Genomic DNA, 12,470 nt, shown 5'->3' with positions numbered 1-12,470 from the left:
TGTCCACCAGTCTCTTCCTGAGGTTTTGATCGTTTCCTTGAACAAACTGTTGAGATCTTAGGGAAGCACATCACTAATGTTGGTTTATGATCAGGAAGATAAATCAGGAACAGCCAATGAGAAAAGGTACATGGGGCCAGGTGCAGCAGAGGGTCTGGGTGTCGCACCCTCTAAGCATGGTGGGGTGCTCTGCAAACCCCATGGCTTAGGGACTGTAAGGTAGCTGCAGCACGTCAACCTGGGCTGGTCACACTATTGGTGATGAGTCATTTCCAGGCCCTCTCCCTTCCCCCTAGAGGTTCCTGTAAACCCACAGCACTGGGAACCCCTGTCCCCCAAAGCCGACCTTCAATTCATTTCCAAGCACTAGTCAACTCAGGACCACATACATACACACACACACACACACGCACCAAGGTCTTGCATAAACATAATGCCCAGTATCAACAGTTCTCCTGCCGATCTTGCTTTCTCTGCTTTAATAATTTCTTCGGATTAGTCTGCTCCCAACGCGCTAATAACTTAAATGTAACTTGGGGCTCTCTTCACCATGGACGATGCTTACAGGCACCTCTCATTTTCTTTCCCAGGCAGTCCTATGGCCCACTCCTAATGAAAATTTCTATGTGGGGGGTGGCCCACACTCGAATGTGAATGTACATTTATTCCCTGTTAAGTAACCCTGTCCCTATTGGCATACAGGAAATCACAAGCATAACCAGCCCAGAACTCACACTCTCTATTCTGTAGCACTTTACATAAACCTCCATTTGCAATACCTGCAGCAATGACTAGCTAATATACAGCCCTACCCTTAGTTTAAGAATACTTTACCCAGCTACTTCTTCAAGGGACACCACACATTCACTGCCTTCTCAAAATGACATAATTGGGACAATTAAACTAGTTGAAACTAAGTGAGGTGGTGAAGTCACCCCCTCATAAAAGTGTTCAAAGATCATGTAATAGTCAAGCATGTTTCAGGGCAGTTACAGCCCACAGGGAAGGGCCATCACACAGAGCCCTGTGTTAACTGTGTAGCTGAGCAGCTATATGTCTTATTGCAGTTGCTGACACTGTAACCACTCCAACAGTTAACACAGCAGGCCCTGGAGGGGATGAGAAAAAGTACAACTACCTTCTCCAGCCACTCCCCTGGGAATGCTTCAACTCCTGGGGGTGGCAGACACTAGCGATGTCTAGGGAAGCCACAACTTTTGAGCCAACAGTAATGTCAACAGTGCCCCAGCAGGAGCGGAGAGGCAGAGGGCCATCTTGTCACCTGCACACAAGTCAAAGGGCTGTGGCCACCTGCCCCTTCGCAAGTGAAGGCCGGACACACAAGGGTCTCCATTAGAACTTCAAGATCCTCTAAGAAAGGAACCTCCCCAGTCTGTCCCAGGAAACCTGTTCTGAGTCCTTTTGGACAGGTTCTTTCTTTTGAGTGCTTTGTTGTAACTTTCCAAACTATTTACACCATATTTTACTCTTGGCATATAGGAATAAGGTCTCACCCCATACCCTGATTAACAATGTAGCTTTAATAAAACATCCTAGGCTCTATTAATTCAAACAAGTATTTAAACACCAACATGGCAGGGGTGAGGACAGACGCATGGGCACCAAAGACGTGATCTGTGGACACACTAATCAGGGCTTCTCAGTTCTTGGCCTCCCTCGTTAGTCCCTCCTGTGGTCATGCTGTGGTGACCCATCACATAATTCTGTGACAAGCCCAAAAGTATTACTACACATACTCAAACAAATTATCCTTAAAGAAACATCCAACCACTTACATCACAGACCGTAAACCCTGGCTTGCTGAGACAGGTGTTTGGTGCACTGGTTAAGATGCTGCTTAGAACAACCCATATTCCTTAGCAGAGTGTCTGGGTTCCAGTCTCAGTTCTGCTGATTCCAGCTTCCTGCTAACGGGCAGCCTGGGAGGCAGCACATGATGGCTCAAGAAGTTGGGTCCCTGTCTCCGACATGTGGGAAATCTGGATTCAGTTCCTAACTCCTGGGTTCAGTCTGGCCCAACATCAGCTCTTATAAACATCTGGGGTACATAAGAGATCTATGTCTCTCTACCTTTCAAATAAACCAATTAATTAAGTGCTGGCTTAATCCTGTGCCTGGAATGCAAATGGACCACTGCACAGTAGAGGCTGTCACTGCCAATGTGGCTGGAAAATGCTGGGTTTTAGAAGGCATCCCAGGGCTCAGCACAATGAAATGGTAGAGGCCACTGGAAAGGCCAGTAGGCAGCAGCCTTCCACCAGGGTTTCACTCTGTCACAGGTGGACCTCATCAATTCACTTCCAAAAACACACTCCACTTGCTTCTGCTGACCTCTTATACAGCAGTGCCTTCTTTTAACAAATATTAAGACAAAACAGACATGTTTAGGTTTGGAAGATGTAGAATACTCCAGTGCTCAACTTTAGCATATTTTACAGCCTGGTCCTGCAAGTTGTACATTTTTAAGAAATAAGTCTGAAGTCACAGCCAAGAGTTTCTTCTTCCACTCCAATGCCTTACCTTTATCCCAAAAGAGTCATTATGTCCAGAGTGGAGCGATTCCCACGCACACCTGTGCACCATGACTATACACATGTGTAACCACAAAAACACAGCTTGGTTGTATGCTTCCAATAAATGCTGTATTTTTAATTATTTATTCTTTCCACTTATCCATCATTCATTCTTGCTGAGACATGTAGCCTTTGGGTCAATACCCCATGGCACAGTGGTGGTTAGAGGCAAGGGTTACTATTTATCCACACCCCCCACCCGCGCACAACAAGTGTTCATTCCTGAAGTTCTCAGAATCCACTGTGGGTGCCATATACTGAGTAGTACTGAAGGGGAAAAATTAAACAATCCCTACATTCAGGAGCAAAGATCCAAAGTTCCCTTATGATGGCAAGGCCAAGGCTGCAGAAGCCCCACAGCCTATGTCAGCCATCAGATGACTATTCATGTTCAGAGCTCAAGCAAGGAGTCGTGCCTTAAGCCATGAGCCTATGGATCTTATGCCAACAGGTGGAGGCTGAATCCAGAAGACATGATCAGCCAGCCAAAGCAGCACAGGTAACAGGCAACTCACAGAAACATCAGCAAAAACCAACCATTTAGTGCCACTGAACATTGGGTTGGTTTAAGACAATAGACAAACTGTGCCAACACCAAGTCAGACTGACCGGCAAGATAGCAACAATAAAAATGATCCACTCTAAAGAAGCACACCTGCAACTTTTGGTCTGACGGGGCGCAGGGAGAAGCAACCTAACCACCCTGCCACCAGCCTCGTGTGCACGCTACACTGCTGTGCCACAGCAGTCTGGGACACCTCCCACTTCAGCGATCTCCCACCCTTCTGAGAGAGCCTTTCTTCAGACAGCCATGCTGGATGCTGCCATATTCAAAGCATCTTTCATGACTACCTACCTGCCCGTCCCCGCCACTCCAATCCCCCAGCGGCCCTGCCTGCTCTGGATAAACTGACATCTCCAAGATGTTTATGTAGAACACTATGGGGAACACCTCACTTACCAACATGTGCTGTCACCTAGGCAGACACCAGCAAGGACCAACAGACACACAGGCCAAAGCAGGAACAGGAGAGGCCCAGGTGTTCACAGGGTAGGATGGCAAAGCTGAGCTGTGAGGTCAGGGGCATCCACCGGTTGGGGCTGTGAGGTCCCCTGTGTGCAAATCACAGGCAATGTCAGGTGCAACAACACCTGAGGCAAAAGATCTTGTGGAAGAGAAATTCCCAGAGTAAGCCAAGAACACAAGGGAGAAGAGAAAGGGAGGACAAGAGTAGCGGGGCCACATGCACCCCAGAAACACAGGAGTGGAGGAGGTTTTTTTAAATGCGCTCAAGTGCACATAGTGTATTTTTATTTGAAATGGAGTTAGGAGAGACAGAAAGGTCTGACACATGCTGCTTCACTTCCCAAGTGGTCACAAACGACCAGAGCTGGGCCAGTCTAAGGCCAGCAGCTTCTCCCATGTGGGTGTAGTGAGCCCACAGCCTTGAGCCATCCTCCACTGCTTTCCCAGGCCATAAGCAGGGAACTGGGTCAAAAGTGGAGCAGCAGGGACTTGAACTGGCACCCATATTGGGGTCCACAGGCACCACAGGCAGAGGCTTAGCTTGTTATACCACTGCACCAGCCCCAGCAGTGTCTTTTAGCTGAAAATTAAGACAGGGTTTCTTGGAAGCAGTGGCCTGTGGGCAAACCTTATAAGTATATACAGGATATGAACACACAGAGGGTGACGGGCAGACCCGGAAGATGGGCATTAGGTATGATCCACAGCAGCAGAAGCTTCGGGGGGGGGGGGGGGGCTGCTCCAGGCTGGCTGTGGAGTTGGTTGATAAAGGCAGGCCAAAGGGAAAATAACTGGAAAATCCAGGATTATAGGCATCTTACATAGGACTCCAAATGCCTGATGGAGAGAGGGCTCCAGGCTGTGGGCATAGCAGGCTACTTAAAGTTCCCAACCTCAGACCAGATCCAGTGGGAAATTTCATGCAGCAAAAATCTGTGGAAACAGCTGCCATACTCCCAAAAAAGCAAGTGAGGCAGACTCCAGTTATAGCCAACAGACACAGCTTAGGAACAGGGCACAGTGTGGATAAAATCAGGGGTCGAGTGTTTTTCAGGTGACTTTAAAATCTTTAGAACAGAGCCCCGTGCAGTAGCCTAATAACTGGAGTCCTCGCGTTGCACGTGCTGGGATCCCATATGGGTGCCAGTTCTGGTCACGGCAGCCCCGCTTCCCATCCAGCTCCCTGCTTGTAGCCTGGGAAGGCAGTCAAGGATGACCCAGAACCTTGGGACCTTGCACCTGCAGGGGAGACCTGGAAGAAGCTCCTGGCTCCTGGCTTTGGATCAGTGCAGCTCGGGCTGTTGTGGTCACTTGGGGAGTGAATCATTAGACGGAAGGTCTCTGTCTTTCCTCTCTGTATATCTGACTTTGCAATAGAAATAAACCTTTAAAAAATATCTTAAGAACAAAACTTGCACTCCTCTGTGGGGTAACTCCTGGTTAGCTAACCAGCAATAAAACTGCTACAACGATGGTACTTTAAAAGATCTACATGTTGCAGACATGCTCACACATCCCACAGCCTCACCCTCCTTCGAGGACCAGCTCAGGCTTGTTCTTGTGGAACTTTCTGATGTTCACCAGCTGCATGGAATTCTGCACTTCAGTACCCTGCCATTCACAATGTATGCCTTCCTACATGTATAATTTAGATACCCCATTGCCCAGAAATGATTTACAGCACACCATTCATTTCATGCTGTCTTTCCCAGGCACTGTTTTGCATATCCATCTTCTCTGTCCATCTGCACTATAAACGTCCTGCGTTGTATACACCTTTGACCCAACAGAAGGCATAGACTAGAGCCAGGTGCAGCCTCCGTAACTGATCCCCAAGGCTTCTGGCCCAGGGAGCAAGATTCAAGGGAAGAATTTATCAAGGATGCAATCTTTCCTAGTCAGTCAACTAGCAAACTAACCTTCTGCAAGCCAAATCAGTTTCCTTTTGTAGCATCTTATAAAAAAAATCATTTCCTGAATATCCATTTATAGGAGTTCTTCAATTGAAGCAGTGAATAGACAACAGCAAACCTCCAACTTTTCCTTCTGAGGAAAATTAACAGAGGATGTCCACATCAGACCAACGTGTACCTCCTCCCAAGAATAATCCCTTGCTCACCGTAACTAGCACAAACTCATCACAACCCTCACACCTCCACCCTGCACTCAGCAGGCAACATTCATGTGCTCAAACTTGGACACTAACCCTTGATGTCATCACCACTATTGACCCCAACTGTGGCTTTTCCGCTGCCATTCTCTCTGCTACTGCCCACCTACTGCTTTTCATCTTCTTGACTATTTCCTGAAATCAAAGTTTTCCCTCCCCCCAGAAATGGGAAGAAGAAACCAAGTTTTGAAACAATGATCATAGCCACTTTTCCCTAGCCCTGAATCTTTCCCACCCTGAGCAACTATGTAAACATCTAAAATTTAAAAAAAAATAGTAATAATAAATGAAAAACAGAAATGCAGGTTTTTAAAATGCAGTATTTTGTTTTAAAGAGCAAAGCCCATGGAGGTCTCCACCTTTTTTCCATGTTGCAGTCTTCTCACAACTGACCTGCTGTGCGTGATGTGGCAGTGTTGGGGGAGCCAACAACCCTGGAACCCATCCAGAGAGCCTCATGCCAGCACCACTTCCACTGCAACACCTCCCTGGGCTGCCTCACTCGAGATGTAAATAAGCTGTGTTCCAAATTCTAAGTCTGGAACCCTGAGTTCATGTTCTCCATGGAAACAAGCATAGCAGCACTCAGTCCCCAGGACATTCCATCTGGTAAACACGCTTCAGTGAGGCCAAGCATTTCAAAGTACTCATCAACAGGTACATACCTGGACAGGCTTGGGTCACTGGTGTAAAAAAGAATGCCCCCCACACCACCGCTCCATGGTGCACACACACACTGCAGCCACTTGCCCCCTTGTCATTCAAACATACTGGAAGCTTATCAAGAAATGTTTAGTATGTGGCAGCCCATCCCAAACAGCTTTGATTAATCAATAAGTATTTACTGATTCAAATGCTATCTTTTCCCCTACAACACCCAGATCAATACAAACTCTCATGTTCTTTAGCACTCTATCCGAGCTTCGCTTAGGGCACTGACAGATTTTATGCATATTCAGCTTATTTGCATATTGACCCTTGTATTACTGGAAATTCCATCACCATCACCACCACCACCACCACCACCAGTACTACAGTGGTCATCATACCACTTGCACATCGCACTTTCCGGTCTTGAACATATATGGCTCTCATCCATTAACCCTTTTTTTTTTTTTAAAGATTTATTTTATTTTTATTACAAAGTCAGATATACTGAGAGGAGGAGAGACAGAGAGGAAGTGGAGCTGCCGGGATTAGAACCAGCGACCATATGGGATCAAGGCAAGGACCTTAGCCACTAGGCCACACTGCCAAGCCCTAACCCTTTTTTTTTTTAAGATTTATTATTATTGGAAAGCTGAATATACAGAGAGAAGGATAGACAGAGAGGAAGATCTTCCATCCGATGTTTCACTCCCCAAGTGAGCCGCAACAGGCCGATACGCGCTGATCCGAAGCCGGGAACCTGGAACCTCTTCCAGGTCTCCCACGCGGGTGCAGGGTCCCAAAGCTTTGGGCTGTCCTCGACTGCTTTCCCAGGCCACAAGCAGGGAGCTGGATGGGAAGTGGAGCTGCCGGGATTAGAACTGGTGCCCATATGGGATCCCGGGGCGTTCAAGGCGAGGACTTTAGCCGCTAGGCCACGGCCGCCGGGCCCTCATCCATTAACCCTTACAAGCATCCCAGGAGAAAGGTGAATCAGCAAAGTTAAGGGATGAACCTAAAACAAAACCCACTGGTGACTGTCAACTACTCGGCCTTCTTTCCATCCCTGGAGGCTGCTTCTATTACAGGCCAGGTCCCCCTCAGCGCATTCCAACAACCATTTGGTTTTCAAATGATTCACAGGCTCCAGGGCCACCTGTCACCTCCACCTTGCCCAACACAGCTCAGCACCCAAACTTTCATTCAGAGGCTGCCTTAAGCTTCAGACTGAAACTCCTAATTGCATACAGGTCTGAGCTGAACATTTCCTAAGGTTTTTAATACAAATACTCAAAAAGGCAAAAAAGGATAGTTGGGACTAGAGAAGGCACATTTGGCCATAAGTGTAGCAGACAGTACGATGAAGCCAACCTCAGAACTCTAGGAGAAACAGGGGCTAATGTGATCTCCTAGGAGGGCCGTCCAAAGGGTAGCTGCCACAGGAACAATGGGCAAACTCCCTGCCTGCAGCCCTAAGCTCCAGGCTGCTGCTTCCTGGGTTTCTAGCATCTGGTGTACTTCTGCAGGTCTGTAACAGCAGTTGCAGACACAAGTCCAGGAAATGAGGCAGATCCATCTAAGGGCCCGCAGAAATAAAGCAAAGGGGCCGGCTGAATAGCTGCCTGCCTTGAAGGGATTTCAAATAAAAGGCTCAGAGATGAAAAGAAAAGATTACAGAAATAAAATGATAGGCAGGGAATGAAGGGAGAAAACAACATAGCAACAGATTCAGCCTAGAGCTGAAATTATGAAGAACCATGAAGCCAAGTAGTGATGGGAGAGGCATTTAAAGGGACGGCCCTGAGTCTTGCTGTTGGCAAGTGAACAGAGGCAACTAGGAAGGGCTAAGCAACAAGCCCAAGGTCACGGGCACAATTGGGAAGGGAATCAGCAGTCTAACACTTCACTGAAGCCGGGTGAGTTGGAAGCCCTTGACTTTAATCAGTTTTTAATGAAAAAGCACCAATCTTCTCAAGTACTATAAAAGGCTGTGTATAAATGCACTGGGGATTCTGGAAGAGGCTAGTTTGCCCCCTTGATGGGACCAAGGCTTTCAGGCTTTCCAACAGGGTGAGAGTCAATTTCCTTAAAAAAAAAAAAAAAAAAAAACCTGCAAACATGAATGAATGCCAGGGACATTGGCAGCGGTTTGATACTGCATAAGCAGAAACTGAGCACATTAAATTCTATTATTATAGTTGACTTAATAAATCAATTACTTTGTATCTAGAGCATGGGGCTCCACCCAAACATCCATCAGTTGATGACTGGATAAAGAAAACATGATGCATAGACACTATGGAATACCGCTCAGCCATAAGAAAATTAAATCTTCTGCCACAAAATGCATGCAACTGGAAACCATTATGCTTAGTGAAACAAGCCATTAAAAAAAAATGCCATGTTTTCTGATATGTGGTATTTAATACAGAATAACCAAAGTACAGAAATGATGTAATTGTTTTTAATTCTTTATCACACTCCTGTGGAACTAGTTTTCTTTTTCCTTATTGAATATCATAGTTAATGGCTAACTAAGCCTGGGAACATGGAGTGGATTAAAATGATGTCTTCATAGCAATTGATGAAAGGAAGAGAAGGGAGGAAAGGAAGTGTTGCCGCCTTCTTGGAACTCTACCCAATGCATGAAATCCGTTCTCTTTATATAAATCAAAGCATGTTAAAGAGTGCTGAGCTCCAAAAATACTTTTCAAGAATGCAGAATCCTAAGCATGACTCAGAATTCAGATTTCACAAAAGACCAACAAATGTGACAGCATTCAAGGATTTCATAAACAAGTTTTAAAACTAAAAGAAACCCTCACAAATACAGAGAAAAAGGCTTCGCATCTGCTATCCTGATTGCTCCTACAAATCAGCAAGAAAATACAATCTGAACAGGCAATTCATCCAAGAAATACAAGGATGAAAAGATACCTCACATGTGATTCAAGAAACGACCACTAAGTGATGGGATACCATTTTTAAGCTTATGAACCATGTATAAACACAGGTTGCTAATAAGAAGCAAGGGAACAGTAGCATTCATGTAACCACAAATGTGTAAAACTTGGAGAACATCTTGACCGAGTCAAACCCAGTCTCCTAATCTTTCCCAAAAAAGTGCCAACTTGAGAATGAGGTAGTAAACAAACAAGGATGCTAAGTGCAGAAGGCTTGCAATGGCAAAAACAAAACAAAACAAAACAAACAAAAAAAAAAAAAACAGAGAAACAACAGGGCACAGATCCTTCTGTAGTGGGGCTAGAGCTAGGTCATCATTCAATCCCACCCTATAGTGGCTGGCACACAGCCAGCTAACATCTACCGATTCAGAAAGATAAACTCAGTAGACAAACTGAAAACGTTAAATTGCAGAATGTTTCACATACAGTGTGATCCTTGCTTAGCATGAGGAACTCCCCATCCATCTTGGAGACAGAGCCATGTGCTAGCCTGGGAAGGTTCCAGCTCACCAAGCTGGTACACTTCTAAGAAGGAAGTGTGGTAAGAAAAAAAGCAAGACTATGGATCACACTTCTCATAGCTGTCCTGCATTTTCCCCATGTTCTACAACGCTTGTGATTTCTTAAGTAGTCATTAAAAAAAAAACTAGAGTGATTTCATAATAAAACAGAAAACAAGACCTCACATGGGAGCAGGGACAAGCATTGAGAACCTACAGACAAGGTCCTCGCTTGACTATTCTAGTGCCCAGAGGACGCTCATCCAGAAAGCAAAGAGAACCCTCAGGCAGATCAACATTGCTTCTCTCAGACAACACAGACTTACGCCCCTGGTGTTCCTGCAATTTCTGGTCCACCAGCCTGGTGCAGAGCTCATGATAGAGCTCCCCGCAGTGTGGCTGCTTTCTGCAGCGCTCAAACCTCTGAAACATACAGCTGGGAACTGATCCTGGGGAAGCCACCCCCTAGCAGAAACCCTTCTCTTAAACATTCCCTGCATAACATTTCCCACAGCCAGTGCCTCTCCAGGGCACCCACTGTAGAGAAATGTGCTTCTGCCATACCATCTCCTCCTGTCAAGCCTGGCCTGACAGAGCCATGTATCCTCTGGGTGCTGGTGCACTGGCATGGCTGGTAGTTCTACCCATGAAATAGCAATGGAAGTCATCAGCTGCCCTCCCCTCAGCACTCCACCACCTGCAGTTAACCCATGAAGCTAAGACTACAGCAAGAGCCTGTGAGTAAAACGGCTACATCCAGCTGCATCAGAACAGGGACACTTGGGCTTCTCCACTAGACAGCAGGTGCTTGCCCACATAAAGGATGAAGCAGGCGCGGATGCAGGGCTCCCTCAAATAAAGGACTCGGCCCAGTACTTTGTGGGATGCAAGCTCGGTGGCAGATAGATTTTCATTGAAGCACAAACCAAGCCCAGCCTCCATAATAAGAATAAGCTGCCATGAGGCTGGCTGGGTTTTGGAAAACAGAACCTAAAACCACTTAACAGATGTGGTTAAGTGAGCAAAGCCCAGGAACTCCAGCTGGCCTAAGCTGCTTGCGTGGACCCCCATAGGAGGAAAGTGATACTGCACTTTTGTGTGATAACACGGAACATGCTAGCCAGAGCCCAAGCCTCCCAACCCCCTGAAAGTCGTCCTTCTCAGGGTCCCACGCACCACTCAGAAGCTGTATGCTCGAGGAAGTGAGGAGAAGGGGGAATGAACCAACTAGAGTCAGAAGTGATTCTGACCCAAAAATACTGAATACATAGGTCAATGTCACCATCCAACCCCCCTAACCTTCTCTGGTTCCCAGCCATTCCAGGCCACCAAGCTCACAACCTTAGCAACCACTCTTCTGCCTCATCTCCCACCCAAACTAACCAGGGAGATCAACACATCACCCAAACTGAAGCACTTTCAGAGTGAAAGCAGAAACTTCTAACCTTAGGTGAAGTACTCCAGGGGTAGGTACTGTGGCACAGCACAAGGCATACTTGGGAGACCAGCATTCCATTTCGGAAAGTGGGGTTCAGCTGTTCCACTTCTGACCGACCATCAGACTAGTGTTTCTGGAAAGATAGCCATGATGGCCCAAGTACCTGGGTTCCTGTCACTCACATGGGAGACCCTGAGTAAACTCCTGATTCTTAGCTTCAGCCTGGCCCAGCCCATGGCTACTGCAGGCATTTGGGGAGTGAACCAGCAGACAGAAGAAGATCTAATATTATGCCTTTCAGATAAATATTTTTTTAAAAAGTCTCAAAAGCACCACATTGGACATTTTAGACCTACAGAAAGGACATGCCCTGTAACCCTCCTATGCTGCGACAGACACAAAACAGGCATTTGCAAGGCAAATTAGGACATGTGGTCACCCACCAGCATCTAAGCCATCCCCGTAATCGTCCCTCACCAATCCACCCCCTCTCATACCTTAATACAGTTCATGTGTTTATTCGTTGCTTTGTCTTTTTCAGCTCTGAGTGCCACAATTTCCCTGCCTTCAACTTCTCTCTGAGATTGAACGCTTAAGTACCCCATTCTCCCAACAGCTGGTAGATCCACCTTCTTACAACTCAGATCTTGCTGTACCACTCCCTGTTCAAGAAGGTCTCATGGCTCCTAGAGACCTTTGGATTAAGATGACAATTGCGGGGCCCGGCATGGTGGCCTAGCAGCTAAAATCCACGCCTTGAACGCGCTGGGATCCCATATGGTCGCCAGTTCTAATCCTGGCAGCTTCACTTCCCATCCAGCTTCCTGGGAAAGCAGTCGAGGACAGCCCAAAGCTTGGGACCCTGCACCCACATGGGAGAACTGGAGGAAGTTCCTGGTTCCTGGCTTCGGATCAGCACAGCACCAGCCGTTGCAGTCACTTGGGAAGTGAATCATTGGACAGAAGATCTTCCTCTCTGTCTCTCCTCTTCTCTGTATATCTGACTTTGCAATAAAAAAAAAGAAAAGCTTGCATATATGCAACTATCTTGCCTTGAAAAAAAAAAAAAACCACAACAGACAGCCTATACCCAAGGCCTCCAGGGCTCCAAGTCCCTGCTGATCCCC

At 46.7% G+C, this 12,470-nt stretch overlaps 1 protein-coding gene across 1 annotated transcript in view; it reads right to left on the bottom strand.

The window, feature by feature from the left end:
- Positions 1-6,279, bottom strand: part of MYO5B (myosin VB) — a 145,342-nt gene extending 139,063 nt beyond the window's left edge. The window contains exon 1 of the mRNA XM_058676849.1: positions 6,185-6,279. Within this exon, the coding sequence (XP_058532832.1) occupies positions 6,185-6,250 (66 nt within the window). The 5' untranslated portion in view covers positions 6,251-6,279. The remainder of the gene's footprint in view (positions 1-6,184) is intronic.
- Between the last annotated feature and the right edge of the window lie 6,191 nt (positions 6,280-12,470).

The sequence above is a fragment of the Ochotona princeps genome, chromosome 18, assembly GCF_030435755.1.
Source record: "Ochotona princeps isolate mOchPri1 chromosome 18, mOchPri1.hap1, whole genome shotgun sequence".
In the NCBI taxonomy this organism is placed as follows: Eukaryota; Metazoa; Chordata; class Mammalia; order Lagomorpha; family Ochotonidae; genus Ochotona; species Ochotona princeps.
This window is presented reverse-complemented; position numbering and strand designations above follow the sequence as displayed.